The sequence below is a fragment of the Falco peregrinus genome, chromosome 18 (assembly GCF_023634155.1).
Source record: "Falco peregrinus isolate bFalPer1 chromosome 18, bFalPer1.pri, whole genome shotgun sequence".
Taxonomy (NCBI): domain Eukaryota; kingdom Metazoa; phylum Chordata; class Aves; order Falconiformes; family Falconidae; genus Falco; species Falco peregrinus.
Genome location: NC_073738.1, coordinates 1443497 through 1468740, shown reverse-complemented (window position 1 = coordinate 1468740; position 25244 = coordinate 1443497). Strand labels below are relative to the sequence as shown.

General features: G+C 44.9%; 1 protein-coding gene across 2 annotated transcripts in view; it reads right to left on the bottom strand.

Moving 5' to 3' along the window:
- The window catches only part of SKAP1 (src kinase associated phosphoprotein 1), a 155803-nt gene that overhangs the window by 118540 nt on the left and 12019 nt on the right, over positions 1-25244 (bottom strand). For both annotated transcript variants that reach the window (XM_055789783.1, XM_013298468.3), the window contains exons 3-4: positions 20021-20046; positions 5869-5985 (exon numbers count right to left, since the gene is read on the bottom strand). In XM_055789783.1, coding sequence (XP_055645758.1) covers positions 5869-5985; positions 20021-20046 — 143 coding nt within the window. The remainder of the gene's footprint in view (positions 1-5868; positions 5986-20020; positions 20047-25244) is intronic.

Genomic DNA, 25244 nt, shown 5'->3' with positions numbered 1-25244 from the left:
GGAGTCTGATATCGTTCCAAAATGTCACGCAGTAAAGTAGATATTTTTTAGAAAACATGTTGTTTCCTTATACAATGGATTCATGCCTGTTCTCCTCCCCTTGGCAAAACTCAGGCTGAACTGGTCAAACCTGCTGGAAGCCCTGGTGAGGAATTGGGAGAAATAACTGCTCCCTGGTTTAACCTCTCCCTCCCTGGGCTCATTGGATGATGTCTGCGATCAGGCCGGGAAAAACATGCAACGGCAATTGCACTTGTCACAAACCCCTTCCCCAAATGTTTCCTACTCTGTTTCCTACGGCTTAAAAGTACATCAACAGCAAGTTTATAATAACCCAGTCAAAAGCAACAGAAGACGTTTCTGGACATCAGGGAGGCAGAGATAATTGCTTCTAATGGTATTTGAAAAGAAAAATGTAAAGCTTTCAACTCCAGCGTAAGAGGCATTTCCACTCATCTGAGGGCATTCAAGGTTTGATCTATACAGCCTATCGGACTTGCAGATGCTCAGCATTTCTGAAACAGCTTCTTAGTCTGCATTTTATTCCACACACTTTGTTATTACACCAGAAATTCAGCAGCATTTGGGCACGTGGCTCCTCTGAACCATCGCATGTGCTCAGACCCCCAGGCCACACTGCCCTCCCCTGCAGCGGTCACCCAGTGCCGCACCACCGCTGCACACCCTACTGCAGCGGGAAGCAGCCCGTCATTGGGGAAGAAACCCACAATTTTTGGTTTGGAAAAGCAGAACTCTGCTGTTACTCCACCCACACAAGGGCTTAATTCAAGCCCACATCGAGCTGTCAAAGCGGTGGGAAGAAGGAAATCACAGAAATGCCTGTTTGGGAGGTTGGGGTTTGTCCTTTTGGCTTTTTATTGGTTTTCTTGGGGGGGCGGGGGAGTTGCTCGTTGGTTGTGTTTTTTAAACAAAAGTGACCAGGAAGCCGAAGGCGCCCACACGGTTTTCCAGCCGCGCAGCCCGCGGGAGCGGCGCCGCTCTGCGCCACACGGGGGCGCTGCAGAACTCCGCTGCCGCGCTGCGCTGCGAGCGCCCACCGGCACCCCCCGCCCCCCCCCAGAACCCCCCCACCGGCACCCCCCCGCACCCCTCGGCACCCCCCAGAACCCCTCCACCGGCACCCCCCCGCCCCCCCCCGCACACCCCCCCACCGGCACCCCCCCGGCACACCTCGGCACCCCCCCACCGGACCCCCCCCGCCCACCAGCACCCCCCTAGAATCCCCCCACCGGCACCCCCCGGACACCGGCACCCCCCCAGCAACCACCTACCGGCACCCCCCTCTTGGCCCCCCCTAGCAGCCATCCACTGGCACCCTCCCACCAGCACTCCGGCACCCACCTACTGGCACCCCTGCACCTACCTGCATTCCTAGCACTCCCCAGCACCCACTGGCACTCCCAGCACTCACCCACTAGCACCCACCCATGACACCACAGCACCCACTGGCATCTCCCAGCACCCACCCACCGCCCCCCCCAGCACAGCGCTGGCACATCCAGAGTGCACCCCACACACACATCATACAGGCTGGCCACCCACCCTGCACGCCCACCTGCACAGCACAGCCAGCACCCTGCCTGCCCACTCACACCCACACCATGCAGCACACCTACCCACACACTTGATGCACACCCACCCACACATCCAAAACATTCCTGCAGGCTTGGTTTTTAAAGCAATTAATTCCATATTTCAGAAGTGATTCATCAGATTTTAGAAGCGTGTAAGAAGTACAGGCCAAAACAAAGCAGCAGCTGTAGTTGTAGACGCAAGGGCTACCTAAAAGCAGGGGAGCACACGTCGTTCAGCACACCACACACTTCAGGGAGAAAGGGTTTGGTTCTCCAGACCACCACCGAGAGAGAGCACAATACTCCTTGAAAGAGAGGAACGCGTTCAGTCTCATGCCGAGGTGGGCTAGAGGCTGCCATGGACCAGGCAAGAAACTCCCAGAAGAAGTTTACAGGCTTCTCCCCAGATCTGCCAGGGCGCTCACCAGCATCTTGTTTCTGCAGAGTTACCTACAAAACTCACTTTGCTATTTTCCCTACCCATTTCTATATACTAGAAGGCCGAACGAGCAAAATGGGGCCTTCTCCGGGACATAAATGGGTTCAAGAAGCACCTGGAGATGGATTACAGACAAGCCACCTTGTTACAGTTTCTAATTCTCCCCAAAAACGTTCTAATATCGTGTTGCATTTGTATCTGCCCCCTCCCATCCCCAAGCCACTGGGGCTGAGCAAAACACCCGCTCATCTACCACCCTCCACACCTTTTACGATATAAACCATTTTTAGCACATTTGTATAAAGCAAAGGGAATTTTTGCTAAATGATTTTATTTCAACTGAATGAGCTGTAAGTACGTTTGGCCAAAGTCCTCTGCTGACATGATGGAAAAACCTTAGAAGTCAGAGGCAAGGTTTCTTACCCCAGTGCCTAACAGAACCTGTCAAGTACATTCCTGTCACTCTGAGTTATGCGTCTTTCCACGTGCTAGGGGATACCTGCGTAATATAAAAGAAAATATCTTGTCACTTCTGTTGTCATGCCACGGCAGTACAGCTGAGAGCCAGGTGCAGGGGCAGACGCCACAGTGGCCCTCACCCCCTCCGCTCCGTGTGATCTTGCCATGACATCGAGTGAATCATTTGAATCCCGGCTCAGCATTCCTCCAGCAAGGGATCCAGAAGTGCCACTTTGGGGAAACCCAAACTGATAAAGCAACATCTAGAAGTTCTAAATATGAAGATGCACAGCTCCTACCCTCAGGACACTGTCGTATCTACCTTATGCTTCAGGAAAACTAAATGAACAAACACTGGCAAATTAAATGATCTATCAGTTTAAGACAAAACATTTTGAAAAGTCTCCAAGTGGTCTGAGCAGAGCACATTACATGGGAAGTGTCTCCTAAGAAATACTTATCATTATCACAGTACTTAGTACTTCCACAGTGCTTCCCAGCCTCCCAGCACTGTACAAACATTAGCTTCTTAATCACTCATTAGGGATGATCCTATAGAGCTGGGCCATGCCTCATTGAGTAAAGTCATCCCCAACTCGCTCAGTCCCTCTTGCTCCCTCCAGAGACAACTTTGAAGGTTCTCTGATTCCCACGAGAAGTTCAGAGCAAGCAAGGAAAAGTCTGCTCAGAGTGAGCAGTGGTGGCATCCCCTGCTTCAAACCCCTCTGTTTTTTGTAGCAAGGAGAGGCAGAAGTGAGCATCATCCCAGTCAGAGACCTGCTTCCATTAAAACCTTGAATTAATAAAGTTGGGAAATTCAGGAAATATCAGCCTTTAACAGAGCTGTGGGCTTGCACCTCAGGACGTAACCTCTTGTTGTTGCAAAACAGGGCTAAGAAGCGACGGAAAAAAGCCGCAGGAATGAGAAGCATGTTCCTACAGCCGGCCAATTTATTCTCTTGGCCATAGTGAGACGGATTATCTCCATGCATCAGCCACCTGTGCTGCCTGAAAGGAGCAGTTCTCGGTCACTTAGCCGTGTGACAGCAGCACCCCGAGGGTCCATCGCGGCCCCAGCTCTGTATGAGCACACAGGAGCCGGGTCCCTGTGCCAGGTAAGTGGAGAAGTGAGTGCTGCAGCAAAAAGGGCACAGTCAAAGCGAAGGTTTGCACATGCAGAGAAGCCAAGGCAAACTTTGATCATGATGAAAATCAGCTCACACAATCTTAAAACTTTCTACTTTTCCCATAAGCATGATCTAATTCAGAAATCAAGACTGTCTGACACACACTTTAGCTTAATCGCTTTTCTGAAGTAAGGATTTAAACTCTCAGGTGAGCGACTTCATATTAATAAAAAAAAAAATAATTGTGCCTTCACTTTCTATAATGAAAAAAAGTAAGCAAAGAAAACAATCAAGCAAAACAAAAATCCCCCAAGTAAACAAAAACATCTGATAGTAAGTCATCACAGAAATTCAAAAACCCAGAGGAAATCACAACCCGATCCATATCCTTCCCGCTGGCAGACATCTAGAAAAATTCATTCCGACGATGCCCCTACAAACCATGGCAGGGCAAAGAAAAGGTTCCCAAATCATGTGTTCAGCCTATTTTCCCTTTCATATCACCCTTTCAGATACCAACAGCCTGCATCCAGCCCGCCCAAACTGCTCTGCTTCCTCCAGAACGAACACACACACAGTCAAGCCCGTGATTTGCTGTTACTCAGCACTCGAACCAGTTTCCAAGCACTAACACCTCACTTTAATGTAACTGATCTCGATGCCAGCTTTCTTCCCTCCTTTTTGTAGTATGTCATTTTTTTATGTTATCAATCTCCTTGCCATTCACCCATTTGGGCACCCTTCCATCGAGCCTGGCATTTCATCTGTGTCTGAAAACTTCCCGTGGTGCCAAGTGTTTGCATACCTTGCAAGTGTTATGTCAAACTCTGCCCCTTAGGGCTGCCAAAAACCACCACTCAAAGTTAGCAAAGCAAATACCTCCTTAGACAAGCTTAATAAACACGCCAGGAGAAATCCTAGACTTCATAAAGGCATCACTCGCCCGACGAGGCCAAGCTCGAGGTCTTCAGCACCCTTTCATGTCCCATTTAGGCCAACATCCATTATCCTTGTCACACGTTCTCCATGCGTAAGTGCATCATATCTGAGCACACAGGTTATTTAAAAGAACCAGTCCCACACTCCACACCTCTCTCCAAGCTGCAATTACTAGCTGACTATCAGGCCAACCTTGCCTCTAATCAGTCTAAACAAAGATGTTTATTTTATGGCATAAATCAACACACACAGCAGATATGCCTGGTCGTTTGCACTGTGCGAAGAAGCTAACTTTGGTGCCCATCAGCTCTTACGACCTCATCCCAAATAAATCCTCATTTCTTGACTGATGATTACTGATTCCTAACAGGAGTGGGAGTAGACATGAAAAAGTGTGTTGAGCACAGAGAAGGGGAGAAGAGGAGGGACAGAAGCACAGAAAATGGAAGAGGAAGGACAAGGCAGGGAGGCAAGAAAGCATGGGGGGGAAGTGCAAGGGAAGTGAAAGAGGGGGAGGAAACAAGATCTGTGGGAAGTAAGAGACTGAGAATCTGAGACCAAAGCAATCAAGTCTTCACTAGAGCCCAAAAGATAACCCCTGAGAAGATCAGAACAATCTCAGCTCTGTAGACTTCATTTTCAATAGCACAGTGCAAATCCATCTCTCCTCAGCCGCCGCTCCCAAGCAGACGGGACCATCCCAGTAACTCTGCCCAGAAAACCCCCGTCTGCCATTTAGTGCTTTGGAAGGTGCCCTTGAGCTCAGACGCCAGCTCCCATCCACCGCTTTGCTATGAGCACTTCTACACTCACAGGAAAAAGAAGCCCCACGTTCCCAAGCACTAGAAGGTCCCAAAAAAGTCTCTCCAAAGCAAACCACCTTAAAGAGGTCTAATTTTCAAAGGGTGGGGGGAGGCAAGGTTTGGGAAGACGTAGCTCCTTCGAAGTGCGAGGCAGAGCACCCAAGAAGAAACACACTTGAGTGTGGCACGTTAATTTTGGGAAACGCTAGCTACCAGGTCAAATTCTGCTCTTTTTTGTCACTGTTGTCAATCCAAACCAGCACTACCAACTCCAGCTTGCACCGAGATGATCAAGAAATACATTTAACTCCGGCAGCAGTAAATTAAATTCAGGATGGCCATAACATTTTATGGTCATTGACAAAACAGGTACCAGTCAACAAAAAAACCCAAAAAACACCTCCTGTGTTGTGAGATGGATATAAGACAACAAGGAAGTCATACTAGATTACACTTGCATTTCTACCTTCTTCACTCAAGGACTTCAAAAAGCATCAGTGACTTACCGTCATCCTGGAAGTCTGACAGAAGCGAAGCATCAGATGTCATGGAAGGGGCCAAACCCCAGCTCTGATTTTCATCAGAACTGTCCTGTCCAAAACAAGCATCATGATAATCCTCTCCTAGAAAGAGAAGAGCAGTCTGATTTTATTGAAAAGGACACATTTCTAAACCCAGATCTTACTGCCTGCACCCTGAGACATGTTTCCTCCTGTTTCCCACCTCCCACTGAAGTTCTCTACAAAACTCAGAACCACTTTCGTGTGGGTTTAAGACCAGATTCATCATTCAGGGCCAAGGTGGCATATTGCTCACACCTGGAGGGCATACAAGGAGGAGGCTGGAAACACCAGTCTTGGGACCAAACTACCAGAGCTATGTCCAGTGTTTTGTTCTTGCCCCCAGTACATGACCTCTGCATAAATCACCCATCTGTAAAATGGAGGACTAGGCTACCTGCTTCACCAGAATGAAGAACCTTCCTATTTTGTAGGGAAAAGCTTTGAGATCCTCAACTGAATAGCGGTAGGGGGAAAAAAGATTGACTCCCTGTGACAGGCAGTCACATATAAATTAACAAAACAATGTGCCTGTGTGTGGAGGCAGGAGCTATTACCTCCCCATACTTGATGTTGCATTGAATTTTTGCTAGGGAATTTGCTACTGATATTGGATTTTATGCAGAAGGCACTTAGATACTACAGTGACAGATGTTAATATCAAATTTTAATATAAATGGAGTGCAGCTAGCCTACCTGTAGAAGAAAACACTACTCACCCTAAACAAAGCGAAAAAGTGGCCTTTCAAGCTTTTACCTTACATTTCCTGAATACACACAACCCAGACTGCTGATAACAGAGGTAAAGACAGCTGCTTACTCATTCAACACACAACAAACAGCAAGAAAGGTGAGTTTTCAGCTGATGTTAATTGTATTCAAACACTAAAAACAAGTTTTATCTCAGCAAACAGAGGAACTGTGCTCCACAGTTTAAATCAAGCACTGATGAAAGGGTACCAGGGCCTGGAATGGAGGGTTACAACGCTCTTCCTCCCACCAAGAAACACAGTGGAGATGCCATTAAGTCTCCAGCTGCAGAAAGACGTGACACGATATTTTGCATGTGGTATATTTTCAGCATCCCAGGTTGCAACCTTCCCTTGTCTACTCTGAGTGTGAAGTTCCCACAGACCCCAGGCTCCCGCATTCAAGGGCATGTTTTCAAGAAAATGTCTTTCTAGTTTCCACCAGAAGGAGCAATCTGGCTGTGAAGAACATAGGGCACATGAGATAATCCTCCCACAGATCAGTTCCTTAAAAAACAAATCACAGTGAGTGCCAGGCATCATCATAGCCTTGCTGATAGTACAGGCTCAAAGGTCTTGAAAAACTGATTGAAGATTTGACTTTGAGATTTACCAAAGGCGTATAGGGGTCAATGACTGAACAGAAGGGTCCCTGGCAGCCCACCTTTTAAGCCACTAAAATTCTAATAGGGGAAGAGCCCAAGAAGTAATGAAATCTTTTTCCAGCTCTGTGCTCGCTTGCTTCCAGCAGCCATCCCAGCACGCAGTGCGGAACATCAGATTCCGGAGAAAAAGGAAATTCAGAACATAACTTTTCTCCTTTTGGGAGGTGCATCGTTCAGCATCTGCACTGCTAATCTCCCGTGCCAAGAAGAAAGCTGCAGGTCCCTGGCCCAAAAGGGCAGGCTTTGATCTCTCCTGCAGGATCAGAGATCAGCAGAGGTGGTACTGCAGTAGTCTCCCATCCACGGGCTGCTTCTCAGTCATGAAGAGTAAGCAAAGCACGTTCTTCTATGCTACAACAAACTGAAATTCATGCATGCACCTCCATGAGGGGGAAAAAAAAAAAACCACAAAAACCCCAAAAAAAAACCGGTTAGGGGTTAAAAAGCAGAGAGTGAAATCCCCCGCTCCACTGGCGAGACTCAGGAAGCAGAGTACATCCATGAGCGCACCACTGCCCGCCTGACCTTGGAGAAGTCATTTCAGCCTTTGCTCAGTTGTGTGTGACAAGGGTATGTTTCTTCCCTGTTTTACTGTAGCACTTGGAGATCCTCAAATAAAAAGGCTTTAAAAAGCCTATATGAAAAGCTGCTACCAAACGGCAACTCGGTGCCGTAGGAAAACACAACGTTCATTCTAATGAGGAGCCTTCCCCCACGCCGTGCTGCAGCGTTGCGGGCTCAACTATCTGCAGCGATGTGAAGATGCCAGCATTATAAGACAGTTTCCATAAGCCCCTTAAAAAGAACATTTTCTTTCAACCAGGCTGCACTGTATCAAACCAAGCTTTTCAAACACACACCGAGGTAACAGGTGGTCCCCTATAACGAGATACAGGTGCAGGATTATTGCGATAACGAGCAAACTGCTCCTGGTTTCCGACTAGCACGAGGCAGCGTGGCGCGGTGCAGCCACCACGCTGGGGAGGCACGGCTCACGCACCGGCGCGTGGCTGCACTGAACCATTTGGAACAAGAACAAGGGCCCGATCGCCAAAGTGACTTGCAAGAATAAGTCACTGGCTTTAACAACAGGAGAAGCTGTTACAGGCATCAGCCACGGGGAAGAATCAAGCCACAGGTTTCTGTTTTGGCAGAATAATCCCTGGGCAGGAAAAATCATATGGGGGGGGGGGGGGCTGTCCCCACACAGGAGTGGGAACTGAGATGTCATGTCTTCAGGCAAGCTACCGTAACGCGCTCCAACAGACCAGGCTGCAGCTTGTACATACGTGTATCATGCCAAGCACAGTGGGACTCCGAATTGCGTCAGCTGCCGCAACACAAATCGATACAAACAAAGGCATTTCGTTTGGTTTAGCATTAGGAGTATTTTCAACCACCTATAGCCTCAGTAACAAAACCAAAGTGAACAAAACCACTGCAGAAATAGCTACTTAAAACAAATCCTGTTGCCTTTCCATTTAGATTTGCATTATGAGAACTTCTTGTGCTTTAATCCACTTCTCCATAAAGTTTATGGAGCAGCAACAGCTAGTTGAGTCCAAGCAGAAAAAATAACCAACAACTTGTCAGGGGCCAAGCTATTGTTCTGAATGAAGAAAAAACTCATTAGCTTTTAATGAAAACACAGGGAATAAAAACCAAATAGCACAGAACCCCAGCAAATAATTACTCTGCACCTGACGCAAAGCTGCTCTATCTTCCTACTCAAATCCTCAGCAAAATTCCCTAACTCATCGCTCTTTGAAGCATGAACAAAAGCAAGATTGACTCTAAGGGAAAGAGCAAGAGGTTTCTTGAGCTTGCACCTCATCCAGGGGCTCCCCTGACACTTTTTGGCTACCCCCAAGTGTGCCAAATTCCCAGCTTTTGTGCTTTGTGATAGTTGTGGCACAGGAGAAAAAAAAAAAAAGAAATTATGCCATCTTTTAGTCATCTGACATTTTCTGCAGAAACAGTTTCTCGTACAGCAGCAGAAAGAGGGGCTTGAGGCATTCTGTGTAATTAACACAGATATCGTGCTTTATATGTATCAACTCTCAGCAAACTGCAGAGGGGACAGATTGTGTCTCTGGTGACGGGGGTGTCCCCAGCAGAAGAGGGGGTGGCAATTTAGAGTCCAGTAGCTTTGGACAGCAGCGTCAGGCAGGTCACATCAGTCACACCAGGTCCATGCAGGACCCACGGACATCACACAGACCTGGCATCAGGTAGAGACGCAGCCTCTGGCAGACCCCCTGTATTAGAGGAGGGGAAAAAAATACCAAGAGGAGAATGAAAAGAACTTAATTAAGAATTAACAGGGCTCCAAGTAAGCAGCACAAGCAGGACCTACAGGAGAAAGAGTCACCACGACCAGGGAACACACTGTTGCTTCCTTCTCCACAGCTTCAAGAGCACAAACGCTCTCTGCAAGGAAGGGAATAACTTGAACATAACTTTCCCTCATTGCTTTGGGGCTTGCGATGCTGGACAGTAAAAATAAAAGTCATGCCTCTGCTCTGGCATAGTTCCAGAGACAGGTCTTAGGACAAAAGCTAGAAAAACCTTGGTTCAGATTCTGGTTTTGCTACAAGTCTGTTGTGCAGTGTCAGAACACGCCTCCGTGCCCGTCCCCCCTTCTGCAGAAGTGCGAGAGGGACAGTTACTCTCTTTTAAGACTAAAACTTCTATTGAGACCTCAAAAACCAACCTCTCCAAGGCCAAAAGTTTTTCTACACACAAACTGGCAAGTAAGTTTTCTTTTCTTTAAGCTGCAGTTTGCCTCTTGGGGAGGGGGGGGAAGAAAAAGAAACAAAAAGCTGAATTAATGCATCCTGGCACACACAGGAAGAGAAACAATCTAAATAGGTGAAAGGGCTTTGTAGTAGAAAAAAAAAATCATCTCCAGTAGCTTGTTAAGGGAACTGCAATTAAGCTTACTTTGCATTCAGTGAAGGTCTTTATCTAGGTACCTAGAGTTTCATTAAGCATCTTTTTAGAGCATAAGAAAAATCAATACCGAGCGAGTTCCATTTACGCTTTTATGATAAGCTTGTTCATGCCAAAGCGGAAGTAAAATCCCCAACTCGAGTTAATATTCAAGGAAACGAAGTTCCTGCTTTAAAGTAATGACTCCTTAGTATCATACTACAAATAAAGGTCTCTGATCCAAATCCCATCTGCCTTCATGCTCGACAGTGTTAATATCTCTAGATTTTCAGGGACTAATTTAGCAGTAATGCATTTCCCAAAGCAGAGCTGTAAAAGTATTATCAATACTATGGTTTAATATCCCTCACTACAATCACTTGCTGAAATTATGGAGAATCACATGGAAACACATCAACAGAGACGCACCCACACAGTAAGTACTGCTCACATGTAAATATATTATAGTTTAGCTTTTGTAACGTAGTTAAAGCTCTGTCAACATTGCTATTATAAATTATATACCTTTTTAAACACATTTATGTGCTAGAGAATGTATGATGTTTCTTTTTTGAATGCCTTAAAGGCTTCATCAGCTCCTAAGCACCCATTTGGATCTGTGTGGTTAGCCCCTGTGATTAATATGTGAATAGCTGAGGTCTGGGTGGATGCAGACTTTCTGCACCTTCTTCACACAGACTATTGGCTTCCCGATGGTGCCAGTGCCCAGGTCATGTTACATTTGCCTGAAAATCCCAGGTTTTCTATTGCACATCACCGTGATACGCGTACGTGTCCATCCTCCCCTCCCTGGGCTCTACCACCAACAGTGGTATTATTAACAAACCACAAGAGAAATTCCTTTATCTACAGATCTCAAAGCATTTACCCTGCTTAATAAACATTTTCTTGGATGTGGAGATCACACACAGAAGAAAAATAACTTTGTCCCTGGCTCACGAGGCAAACAAGGCCACGGCGAGAGCAGGGCCCGTCTCTGCTTACGCTGTGTTTTATCAGCAGGACAGGTCTACCTCGTGGCAGTAGGGTCAAACGCAAAGTGAGGGACCTCCTTGCACACAGGAGGAGCCGATTTATCATTGTTTTAGAAACGTCGACCCAAACAGGTCTTGGCTGGCTGACAAGTGAATCCAGTCCAAGCCTAATTTTGTTCACTCAGTACCCAGTTTTTTGCTAATTACATGTAGTAAAGCAAATTAATGGTCCACTAAAAATGCCACTTATGTTAAAAACCAGCTAGAAAGTGGAAAGCTCTTTTGCAGAAGGCTGGTTTGCTGCAGTGATGCCGTGTGCCCAGCAGGTCGGGCTGCAGCGCGCAGCATCAGCCGGGGATGCAGCCACCTCCGGACAGGCAGGACCCCAGCACCACTGCCAGCCTCAGCCCACCGATGGGCAGGGCAAGGCAAGGCACAAACTTCCTGGGATTAATGAAATCCAGCAGGCAGGAGCCGGGCAAGGCAACAGCAGACTTCCTAAAGCATGGTGAGAAAAAAAAAAAAAAAAAAAAAAAAGGCAGCTTTCTGGGGTGCAAAACCCACTCTTGTTGTTGGGGGTGGAGGTGGGAAGAAAAGAAAAAACAAAGCCCTAAGCCCTACAGCGGGTCCAAGTATTTTATTACACAAAAGGAATTCAAGTTTGCAACTCTCAGCTTCAAGAGAATAAATCCAATGGAGGCCAAGAAGCTCCGAGCAGGCTGGGGTTAAATTATTTTCTCTCCCTGTCACATGGAATAGAAACTTCATGATTACACAAAACAGTAAATAACCTGGAAATTATACATTTGTAGACCTTTAATCCAATATACAGATATCCAAACCAAAGTCTTCCCACAACTGATTATGGGTTTACCTCTGAAAAGCAAAAAGCAAGCAACAGCAATAGAAAACCCAAGTCCTACTCACACACCAAAAAGGCCACCCCACAAATGACATTCAAGAAGTTTGTGACTTGCAAGCCTTGGCTGAAAGAAGCCTTTGGCAGGGCTGCTTTGACAGAAAAGCTCATTCTCATGAATCCAAGTAGCTGATGAGGCTGGGGGCCTAGATATGCCCCCAAACCCATGAAGACAAGAAGAAGCTGCTGAGCTCATGCTGCATCTACTCCCGTTGCTCCATATTTTCTAATCCCCTGTGAGCCCCTTGTGTCATTCCCCAGCTGAGCTCTCCTCTCCAGTTTTCTCTTCCTCTCCTCACTGTGTCTTTGCTCTCTCCCTCCCCTCCCCTCTAACTTCCTCCCTCCAGCTCCTCACTTGCAATCCCTGGCACCCTTTCAGCAAAGGCACTGCACATTCTGCCTCTCAAGTGGGCAGCAGCTACACAAAACAGCTGCCTGACAGGGGAAGCACAGCACATTTCAGTCTTGCTAGGAACAAGCCTGAAACCCAGCGCAGCAGAAGATTCCCACGGGATGTAAACAAGTAAACAAGATTTATTCTTTCTTTTATGACCCAGTAACACATCAGTGAAATACAAAGCCCATCCAATGAGAGCAAAACCAGCCTAAAGCTACCAACACTTTTTATATCTGTCTGCTAATAAATTATTCCTTGTGAGCCTCTTTGAAGAGAAGTCTTCATTTAAAGGAGGGGGATACTGAGGCAGAGGAACGTCACAAATCTGCACTTTGGTTCATCTTCTGAGGTACCAGCCCTGCTCGGAACACAGCAAAACAGTGTCTGTGAAGCCAGACTCCACGCTTGTGCAGTGCAGTAATTAACAAGCAGTTCTGCAAACATGGTCTGGGAATCTAAAAAAAACCCCAAAATTGTCAACATCATCAGTACCAAAGAGGAGGCTACAGGCCAAATAGCTTTGAGTAATGTCCATTGCAGCGTCAGTCGGTTCAATGTATTTTCTTAGCTGAAACCCTTCCAAGTGAACAAGGAATAAACAGAACTAAGCCACGAGGGAGCTGGAGTTTAGCGAGCATATTCCAATGACAAGACACAAGGAGGCTGTCTTGCCCGTATCTACAGCAATTTTCACTGTTAAGAAAAAATAAGCACAGACAGTGAATGCAGAGACAGGAGCGTATAGCAGAGCAATAGGCACTCTGGGGACCGGAGGAGATGCCCATTAGGCATTTATGATAATGCAAAGGATGACTTTACAGTTGTGTTTTAAGATGGAGGCTGACTAAAGGGCAGAATTACTACTATGTAGATTATTTGGATGGGGTTACTGCTCTACAAACCAAAGCAATGCAGGAGTCGTCGTGGGGAGAGAGACCCAAAACTCCAGATCTGAACCAGCCAAAGGTTTGGAAGACCCGGGAGTTGGGACCCAGAGTCACACTCCCAGCCCTGCTCCTGCTGAGCCAGGGCTGTGGGTGCCAAAGGCACCGATTCCCCTGCTCCCCAGTGAGGCTCAAAGGTAGCAAGTGGGCATTCCCATTTTTAAGGTCTCCAAAAACTCTTAATGGCCAAACCAGAGAATTTAATCCTTTTCCCCATTTTTGTGGAGCAGGAGGGTCTATTGCCTGCTGCGAGAAAGCTCAGGGGATGGGATATGCGAACGCCCCACACTCTGTCCCCGGTGGGGCAATTTTGTGATCGTTCTTCTGTTCTGTGTGAACACAGAGCAACGCTGGGGCTGCACGTTCATCTCAACACATTACAATAACCCCCGAGATTTCTTTATAAAAAGAAAGCTGCAGCACATTTCTATTACACAAACAAGTTCAGAAAGCACTAAGGGTTCATTTGAGAAGGTTCTCTATCTCCAAAGCTGCACATCAGGCAATTTAGACAATCTAATAATTAGAGTATTTTATTAACTGACCAAAGTGAGAGCAATAGAACTTGTTAATATTTAACTTACTGGGGCTCCCCAAACTGCTGTATATTTAGCATCTTTACTGATGGTTTTATACCTCCTTCTTTATGGTGCATTGCTTTATTCTTAAGATTCTGGCATGCTCCGAACTTCCCTGGGGAGGGAAGCATGGGACGCTGCTAGATGTGACCAGAGAGGGCAAGCTCTGCCCCAAGGTGTTACAATTCGGATGGGTTTCAAAGGACTATGGGTGACTCAGTAACTTGAACACTTTGATTAATGAAGTAGAGATCTCCAAGAAGCACCTAGTAATCCAAACCAGGAAACTTTCCTCAAGTTTGTAAGAAGTTTTAAATCAATGGGCTGGTTTAAAAAGAGTTCAAAAAGCCCTCCTCATTAACCTAATTCTTCGCAGTAAAGGTCATAAAAGTTTTGACATTAACTGCAGAATAACCTTGCCGAACTGCTAGTTCCTGTTACCTGGTCTTTCAATCCTATTATAAATTCTGCAAGTTCTTCATTTGCTGGCTCCAAGCAAAGATTGATAACAGCAAAGCTGGTTTGTTGTTTTTGTTTTTTTTTTTAATCAAATGACATGTTTATTCTTGGAGGCTTGTCTCCCTTCTCTTCTTGTTTCATGCAATGGGAACACACACGCACACATTTTCAAGAAATACAGAAAAAGTCTTTTGTATTCCCTTGTGCTACAGCAATATTAGTTTTAATCAAAGGTAAACAATTCCCCCTTAATTGTGTGCTCACAACCAGCGAAACCTATTTCTGACCACTACAGAACTGCATTCAAGGGCACTCATGGGAGTGGTCTGGGTTGAGTGACTTGGTCCCAGCCCCAGCTGGGGACAAGGCAGGGTGTGGGCGCACTCGTGCTCCCCCAGGTTTTCTTGTCTCCAGCTGACGGGTGCTGCATGGTCCATTGCAGCCCTTGGCCTGGACCCCAGGTTTGTAAAAGATTTCAAAGCTTCTTGATAAGGAGGGGGCTTGACACCTGGTTCGAATGCTTGAAATGCAATATCAACAGTTTCAAAGTTACACCTACCTCTTGATTTTTTTATGGATATATGCAAATAAAAATGCAAATACATCTCCATACAGCCCTTCCCAGAGCACAGACGCTTGCCTCCTACCTATGACATTTTTCCAAGCGAAGCATTCTGTTTTCTCCTATAATCGTTACTTGCCTCCAAAATTTGTGCACAATACCTTAGGTAGCGGAATAATTTATAAGCCCATGTAAAAGCAAAGCTGTGCAGCTGCTCAGAGTTTGCAAAACTATGAAACGGGAGGGATTTCAATGCAAAAAAATACTGTCTCTACACAGATTAGTTTGCCGAGAATATAATACATACACAGAGGCAAAGAACTGCATGCCCAGAGCTGCAGGAAGCAAACCTTCAGTCCTGATAAAGGGAGCTGTCAAAAGTGTTGATACTAAAGCTTTTCTTTTTTAAGTTAAAGAACATACGCCTCTGTGTATATTTTATTTTTCATTAATTAACTCTGTTCCACACACCACCCAAACACATCTTGGACTTTAGAAGGCATTCTAACAAAAGTTTTTTTGTTTTCTTTTTGTCTCTGCATGTTATGACATTTCAAGGGTTGTAGCTGGCACTCATGTTTATAAAGCTGGGGAATTCCACGCATGGCGATAGAATAGATATTTTAACAATACGTTACAAATATTGTCAATTTGATATTTTTTCCCTTGCGTTTTCAAACACATCATAAATCTAGACCAGGTTTCTGTGTATGAACCCTGCTTACCACTGAGCTGGAGACTCTTGGCATGAACGCAAAGAGGGTTTTTTATAAATAAAACTTAGTAAAATCACTATGCACTCCATTAATTCAGGAACACTCTGCCCCAGCTTCAAAGGGGATCTTTACAGTAAAGATGGTGTTTTTGCTGCTTTAATGATTTGCTACTTGTACTTGTCATAACTACATGAACCAAATATGCAATACCAGGGAGCAGCGGTTTAGGGAAATGCACAGTTCCGTCTCCCATCCAGCTCCGCTTCAGTTCAATTCAATAGATTTGAGGCTTTACATAGAAAAGCTACCTCATAAATCTAACACTTGAGGCCTTTGTCTAATGCCAGCTAATGAAAGAAAACTACACGCATGCCTCGGGTATACGCATACCTCATGCACTGCTACGAAGTCCAACCCCAAGAATAACCGGCGACCCATGAAGCACTCTGCATCTGAGCCAGAGCAGGGCCAGCAGAGGTAAAATGATACGCATTTCATCTAAATAGTATATACTACGAGATAAGTGGCCTACTAAGACTTTCCACACTGTTACTTAAGCCTTTAACAGAACACGAAGGCTCCCAGTTTTTAAGCCGTGTTTTATCCTGGCTTGTCCCTTACCCCACCTCCTGGCACACATTTATATTTATTGCTGCCAACTTCAGGAAAGCAACATTTTTGGGGGTTAAGGCACAGAGCTGGGAGAAGCAGCAGATCTGGACCCAATTCCTGGACACACCTGCAGATGCTCTGGTACTTTAAGCACATTTCTTGAGCCTCAGTTTTCCTAAATTTCATAAATGGGAACAACCATGCCCACTCTCCCGCATGTTTGACTACTTATGAATATTTGAGGGAGCACTACTATCCAGCAAATATGCAGCACTTCAGAGAAAACCATTTGGGATGAATTTTTGATGGAAAAACATAAGTGTTATCACAAGCTCAATGAAAATATATCTGGCTTTATTCATCTATTTGGGGTTGTTTCCTTCAAAATAAAGTAAAAATTAACTGCCTACGACTGCATCCACTGTATGGTGGGGTTTTTTTAGCATGAACAAGCAGATGGAAGTTGTGAGTTGTCTGTGTGACACCATGCTAAGGGGACACCCCCCCGGCAGGAAGGCCCAGGTACCCCACAGGAGGATTTGGAGGGACAAGTCTTTGCCATCCCCAGGCTGGAGCCCTCGGCTAGGAGGGCAAAGCCACCTTCTCTCCATCTCTGGAGGTCTGTGTCTTCAAGCAGAGTGTTACAGAGCTACTTGTGCTTCTGAGTATCTCAAAATATTGGATAGACATCAATGATCTAATCTAGCTCACTTCCACCAGTGGCCACATTAGTTTTTTTACACTAGCCCAGCTTTTGCATGTTTTTGGGGCTTGGGAATGGAGAAGCTGAAATGCACCAGTGACTATAATTCAGTGTAAAGTCCCATTCCAGCAAAGCCAAACTTACAGCCCTGACCCACAGCTCTTACTTAGCTGCACAGGTACTTTTTCCTTCTTTAATCCTTCCTTTTGCATTGCTCCCTGCCCCCTCATTCTCTTCCCAACTGCTCAACTCTCCCCTCCAGTTTCCCTCTCCTGTTCAGTGCTGGATTCCCTTGCAGTACCCCAGAACCGCCTGCCGCCGCTCCCTCAGACCACGCGTTTCTTCTAAATCAAAGCTGTTGCAGAACATTTCCCCTGCACTGAATTGTGAGAAGAGATGGAAACGGCAGCAAGAAGCTTGGGGGAGGGCTACAACTGACCCAGGTCCTGTCCAGATTTTCTTTGCCAACTTTCCTTAGCTCTCTTTCCACAGAGGGGAGGTTGCTGCAAGACAGCAAGGGTATGCATGCATGAAATATATTAAGTGTATAAAATGCTTCACATAGGCAGTCAGCTCTCTTCCAAAAGGAAATATGAGTCACCCTGGGGCTCTGTTCAAAAAGCACCTAAGGAACAAGGGAAAAATAATTTGCAGCTACACACTACAGTCAATAGCATCGCTTGGTACATATGAATTGGGAACAGCAACTCATCCTGCAGCCTTACGCTCTGTTCAATTATGTCTTTCTGAAACCGCACTCGTCTGCTCAACTCACCCTCAAGACCTGTACTCCTGTTTCATATAAATATCTGCTTGCTGGGAGATATCAAGATGGATTCTATTAATTTCAGTCAATACTAGAAACCAACAGGTTGGGATAGCTGGAATCACTGAGGTTTTGGTCTTCAGAGGGATTTCAGCATGTCTCCAAGTTCAAGGAGCTCAACTGCCTTTACCAGATGTGGTCGCAAGTTGTGCTTATCCCCTTTAGAACAGCTGTTCATTAGCTATTACAAAGAAAATCCTTCTTAGAAGAAGCCTTTTCCTTTGCCACATCAGCCTGTTATTTAAATGCACTGGCAGTGCAGCTGGGCAGTTAACTTACACCTGGTTGTTGCCATCCTCTTATCAAGATGTCCAGGTACATGAGATTATTTTTTTTTCTTCAAAACCAAGCCCCCCATAGTAGTTCTTTGTCTCTTTTCCATTCAGCATGCACCAAGTTCTCATTACAACCTCTCCTTCTCCCAGCAAGGTATCATAAACTGGAGGTGAGGCTTTCAAGGTGACATCCAGGCCCATGCCTTCCCTCTCAGGTTGTCCTGTTTCCTTAGTACATTATTTTCCAAATAGCATCAGTTCCCAAGATGACATAGGGACACACTTAGAGAAACCTACATATCTGAAGACCCAAACACTTACACAGTCATTCCTAGCAGGCATTTAAGTGAACCAGGCACTTCATTTACAAATCTATATGCAGTTCTACAAACCAATCTTCCTAATATTACTTAGGCTTCCAACCCTATAAAAGAATAACAACTATTTCAAAAGAACAAAAGCGTCCCTCCTCCACCCTTTAAATTGTATGAACTTTCAAAATTTAGAAGAAAAAAAAATCTAATTTTGAGCCCTTTTATGTGTTCTAATCCTCTCTTTTTTTTTTTTTAATTTTGAACACAGCTGTCTGTTGTACTTTCTCAAATGATGCCAGATGCTGGGTTCATCAACCAAACGCATGAAAACAATGGTTTGAAAGCAATTAGAAGCACCGAGGCTGCACTGAGGCTCATATTAAAATGTGATAACACTGTTCTAGTGGGAATTGCAACGCTGCTGCATTTCTGACATTTCTGTGCTGCCAGACAGACAGGATGTGCTGGAAGTGGGCCCTGATCGAGGAGGTAACATTCTGGAATTTATTCCTGGAGTAAATGAAGGATTAGCTGAGTTGGAACACTCACAAGGATTTTTATTACAGCCCCAGCTCCCATCTTGTTTGAACACTGGCAAATCATCCTGTCTGTGCTCACGTATGACAACCGTCATCGAAGGAAAAAGGATGAAGCCACAGAACTGTGTGCCTTGGCTGCAGCTTGGTTGTACCCAATACTCCAGATCAGGAGTCAGAGCTGAGCTCCACCGATCCAATACAGAGTCAGAGGAGCTCCAGGTCAGCTCTGAGCAAATACATATCCATCAATTGCCCTGAATATGCAGTACCACCACTGACACGACTTGTGACCTGCAGGCACCCTGGGAAGTTTAAGTCATCACCCCCATTATGGCAGAAATGAAGATCAAAGTCACAATCAGAATCTCCCAGCTTGTTAACAGACATAACAAGAGATGGTCACGGTACTGAAAAATGTACAGCCTGACCATTTATCTACACCTGGAGGTTGATTCAGTTTCAAGTTCGGGGTAACACAAAGCAACGAGACTGGAGGAAACTTGCTGAAGGTTACCTCACAGGCTTTACCCAAGCCTATGGCCCACGGGAATACACTGACCTTTCTGAACTTTGGGACTTTTCTGGAGACAGAAGTTTTGCAACAAAATTTCCTGAGCTTGTCCAAGACAACATGTTTATGTCAGCACCACACAGTTTTGTATTATTTGCTCTCAAGGCACAAGGAGAAATGGACTTCTGCTGCTCAGGACGAACGCTAACCCCGGCTCCTGCTATAGCCCTTACACAGCTTTGCCCCTTTCCACCCCTACAAACTGCCACACACAGCTATAAATTCAATTTAAACTCTTACTCTTGCTGACTTTCCTAGAAAACACCACACATGCCCAGCCCTTCCCTACTCCCCAAGCTCATAACCACGAGAACTCACCAACCTTCCCTTGGCTTGTACTCACCTTGGGGTGGAAATTCCAAGTGGTACCTAAAAGACAAAAAAAAAAGACACACATCAGCATACATTATTTTTTTATTATTTTTTTTTAATTATTTATTCCAGCCTGATGAGTAAGTGACAGATGGGAAAATTATGCTGCCAGGACCTCAGCAAGTGGTCAACGCATATTTTGTGGAAGAAGCTTCAAGAGGAATTGCAAGTCCTGCAGATGCTAGCTGGCCCCTGGAGCAGCCTCTGCCACCCAAGGTAACTCCTTTACATCTCTTCCTCTTCAAAAGCTCCCAACTTCCTTCCATTAGCACAGGTATCTCTCCAAACAGAAGAGCTTACAAAACCTTCTGCGGTGCAGCCTTAATTAAAGGCCTTTAAAGACCCCTTCCATCCAACCCAAACTATTCTATGATTCTAGTCTATGACTTTTCTTAACCCCATCTCACGCCTTCCCTTGAAGCAGCAGCATCGCAGACAGCAGTATGCACGCTGCCCACTTCAGGCCATGCCAAAAAAAATCCTCCACAATTTCTTCATCTCTCACACTTTAAGCACATCTTGGGTTGACATCTGAGTCATTTTAATATGGGAACAGCACTGGCGAGTTTTGGAAATAGATCAAGGATTGGGGATAAACCACAAAGTGACACCATTCAGGCAAGATGTGTAACAAAGGGTTGGTCTATAGGCATTAGTGGCAAGAATCCAGTACGTAAAAATCCAATCAATTTGTTTCCTCATTAAAAGCTTTCATGAAGAAAATGATTTAACACAAACATTCAAGCTACTGACACAGATTAATTAGAAAACAACAACAGAATTCTGATTAAGAGCATAATATTTGACTTGTTTGCTTTGGACAAAAAAAAAAAAAATAAAAATGCGCACAGACAGAAGAAACTTTCCTGGGAGAATGGGTTCAGTGATAAATAACAGCTGTATCACACTGGAAAGAGCCATACCGCTGTGCTTTGTCGCAATAAAGGGCTGCAAATTTCTCTGGACCTTTGGATGCTCCTGGCAGTGGTTCCCGCTGCCCCCCCCCCCCCCCTTTTTTTTTATGAGCTCTTTCCTATCCATCCTATGGCAGCTACATCTTATCTCCCAAGCCCAGGGAAGTGTCACCACCTGCCCAAGGTCAGGGGAACCCTAACAGCAGCTCCATCCTTTTGTTTCCAATCAGTGTTAACTGTTACTCAGTGTTTGCTTTGATAATTCAAACATTGATAATTGAACATTTGATTTGAGAAAGCTCCCCTCCATGGGCTCAGCTTCTGCTCAGTGAGAGGTACTGCACTCCCCAGACGCCCCCCCATGTCCAGCATCCCTGAGAGTTGAAATACTTTTGTCTCCTGAGCAGACAATGACTGCGAGACAAGGACAGCAAAATCACCTCTTGTTTTGTGAACTTTTGTCTCTTGTGCTTGAGAGACTGTCCTAATCTCCCCTGAACATGTTTTAGTGATAACATTTACTGCACTAGGACCAAAATGATTTTCTGTCACTTGTAATTCCAGTTCAATAAAAGTATAAGAGCTTTGTTTCTAACCTCTGTCATTTTTAATACAGTAAAATGGTTTAAAAAAATGTAAAATTGAGTTCCATTTCCTACTGGACCAGCAAGCCCGTGTTAGCTTCACTCTGATCAAATTTAAGGCGGGGGGGGCAGGGGGGGAAATACCAAAAAGATGTTTTGCGCTTTTTTCTTTTTTAGCATAAGGAAACAGTCAAAAATTCTAATCTCATCAGATCAGGATGTGTCTTTAATCTCATGCTTTGATCATTTTCACTCTGGAAAGGCTTAAGCAGAGAATGAAAGTTAGTTTAAAATTTAATCGGGAGCAGGGGAAAGATGGTCTTGTTCTTATGGACGATGGAAGAGTAATGATCTAATTCCTTCATCTGCCACTGACTGCATGAAAATCTTGAATAAATTACTTATCTTGAGAGCTTAAAAGGCACCCACATACGATGCCACAGCATTGTCAGTATGTTCACTTACAGGATTTCTTTCTTTCCCCCTGATGCTTTGTATGTGTCTAAGAGAGACCAGGGGGAAGGATGACTTTCAGCATCTGTGTTTCCCCCACCCCTTCCTGCGGAGAACTTCAGCCTTAGTTAATCAGCAAGTGATATTTTCGTAGTTTTCAGAAGTGGCCAGAATATTCTTTATTTTGTTCCCACATTACCCAAGAAATACAATTATTTGGGCAAAATGCCCATTTTTGCTGCAACAACCTTAGTAGCAAGGAGGGCTAGTTCAAATATATCTACAGCTCCAAGTCGTGTGCATGCTTATAGATTCAGAATAAAGCCTGTTCCTGCACAGCAGAGGAGGAGAAACTCAGCTAGCAGAAGGTCAGTCATCTTGGGCTGTTCTCCAAAGTACAGCTCGAGGTCAATTCTGATTTTTGTTCCCAATTAAGATAGTACAACTGGCACACATGTTACACCTTTAACAAGCCTGATCTGTGGGTAACAGTTACTCAACATTTTGTTCTTTACTTTTACAGGAGGTTTATCCTGAAAGTTATAGCCCAATAATTTCTTACAGCAAATAATTTTTAAAAAATTGTAATTGCTCCATACGCATCCCCCCCTTGAGCCAGCCAGTATAAGTTAGAAACCAGAGGCCTAATCTTTAGCCAACTGCATCTTGATTTTGAAAGTTATTCGCCTTGGAATCAGTTTGACATTTTCATCCTTAATAAACAATTTTTAGATCTCACAAACACCAAGAGTAAAAGCTTTTCATTCATTTTTCTTAACCAGAAAGTTTGGGAGCAGGCAATATATCTGGTCATGTCTTAAGTGGTCCTTGATTAAAACACTTGGTTAAAAAAGTCCTATCCACCAGCTGTGGGTGGAATCCCCCAGAAAAGAACCAGTTAAGGCAAAGCATAGCAAGGGGTTTTCAGCCAGATAGGAAGGTCCACTTTCCATCAGACCTTAAGAAAGTGGAGGGAGATGGGAAAAACTCTTCTCAAATGATTAACTAGCTTCAGCAAAATGAGCTGACAAAGGAATCTACTGAGATTTTTGATGCAATATGTAAACTGAGGAACTAACCCCAGAATATCTGATTTCCATTACAAAGCTAAAGAAAAAGCACCGCACTGCCAATACTGCAACAAAAGACATCCTATAAGTATTTCCCCTGCAACGAACCACCCACCTCTCTCACCTCATCGGCGCATATTTGGGGCCAGACAGGAAGAAGCCACAGACTTGTTCTGTTCAAAACACAAACTGTTTCTCATGATCGTATAGTCTTTGAGGTTACACACTCAACAATCCAATATCAGAGGGGCTCGCTTTTCTGGGACTGTTTAGGTTCTTTGCTCCTGAAAGACGTACAGATCCCAGTTCTGATTTGTCAGCCTCCTAATAGCAGCGTCTCCAGACTGACCCAATCAAAATTGCAACTCAACTGTGTAAGCAGACCTCAAAGGCTGGGTTACCATGAGAAAGAACAGAAGAAAATGCTGTTGTCACATTGGAAAGGGAAATGGAGTCACAGAGCGGGCAGGTTTGCCAGAAAACCTTGTTCCCAACAGAAACCCACTGTCCTTAGAGTCTTGAGCCAGAACTCATGTTGGTCTGTAAGGACCAGAGCCTTCTGCTGCTTCCCACAGAACCAGGAATTGGTCCTCAGAAGTGAAAGATGCTTCCAGGACCTGCATCCCAGATCTTACCCTTGCATTGGTTTTACAACCGAATCAAGATTGGAAGCAACCCCAAGAGCATCAGTTGTACACTTGTGAGGTTTAAAAACAAGCTCTCCAAATCCTACCCTTCCTAGCTGTACCGTATCATGATTCACTTCAGGAGAGTAGAGTTTGCTTTTCATAGCTGCTACTCAAAAGCAGTTACCTGAAGACAGCGATGCTTCCAGGTCTGACCAAGCAGGACTACCAGCAAAGAAGTTACTTCAACACTCCTATCTCCTCAACAGCAGTGTTTAAACCAGGGAAACCCAGAAATATCCCTTCTTGTTCCAAAATGAAGGGCAGATTAAGCCCTGGAATATGCAAGAATGAAATCCCCCCCTAAGACAACATTATTCTGCCCACACTAGGTCTAAATCTGCCCTTCGGCATGAGTGCAGGACTCACGTATTTTCCGAGCACCAAGGTAATTCGATTTTATTCCTGTATTTCCAACCTTCACACAAAACTCAAGCAGCAGATTTACCCCAGGCCTCTAGTCCTCTGTTACATGGGGGGCGGGCGTGTGTGTCACAAATCCCATCAATGTCCAGAAATCCAGTAAAAAACATGATTAACACACACACACCCCTCCTCCCACCCACAACTTGAGCCTGCTGCCCAGCATCCCCTGCTTGCAGCAAACCCCAGAGCCGAAGGAGACAAACCAGACCCATTTGGGGCTAGAAGCAAAAATCGCTGTCTGAGATCTTACGGTCTGTATTACGCAGGGGGTCAAACTTGATGGTTATAATGGTCTCTCTGCAGCTCTAAAGTCTATAAAAGTCTAAACCCCACTTTCCTCTCAGACTCAATTTCAGCAGGAACCATAAAATAAAGTCAGGTTTCAATCAAATTTCCTGTATTTTCCTGTCCAATTAAGAACACTAATATCACCACAGATGTTATTAAATTAGATATTTCAAGACAGTCTAATTTGTTTGGTGCACAGTATTCTTTGGTTTTTAATGTTTGCAAAAAAAATTTTAAAAATCAATGCTGTACAAGATTTCAAGTAGAAAAAAAGAAGATTAAAATGGGATTGGGGAGCTCACCATTAGCAAAGTCTGTTACAAACCACTTCAAATGCATTTCTCGGTTAAATGTTACAGAAGCAGCACCAGCAGCTATGCAAAGACTCTGGTTACACAGTTTCAATCATTTACAGTCCTCAGGTTTCAGATTAACCATGCATTCACAAGGAAATGGATGGGGAAACGGGTAATTTTATCAGCTGGAATGGAAAATGATGCAAATTACTGAAAGGAGCCTAACCCAGAAGGCACCAAACTGCATTACTGGCAGAGTGAATGGCCACATTCACCCCAGGTATAAAAGCAGGTAGAATATGATAACAGCTGAATTGAATTTGTGCCCCTGCCAGGCCATATATTAACAGAGGAGAATTCCTTCCTCAGCACTCCCCAAAAGGAGGTATGGGGGGTGTAAAAAAAAAAAAAAATCCCCTACCAAGATTACAGAATAAATTAGGAACATCCTAACAGAAACTTTACCAGACTTTAAAAA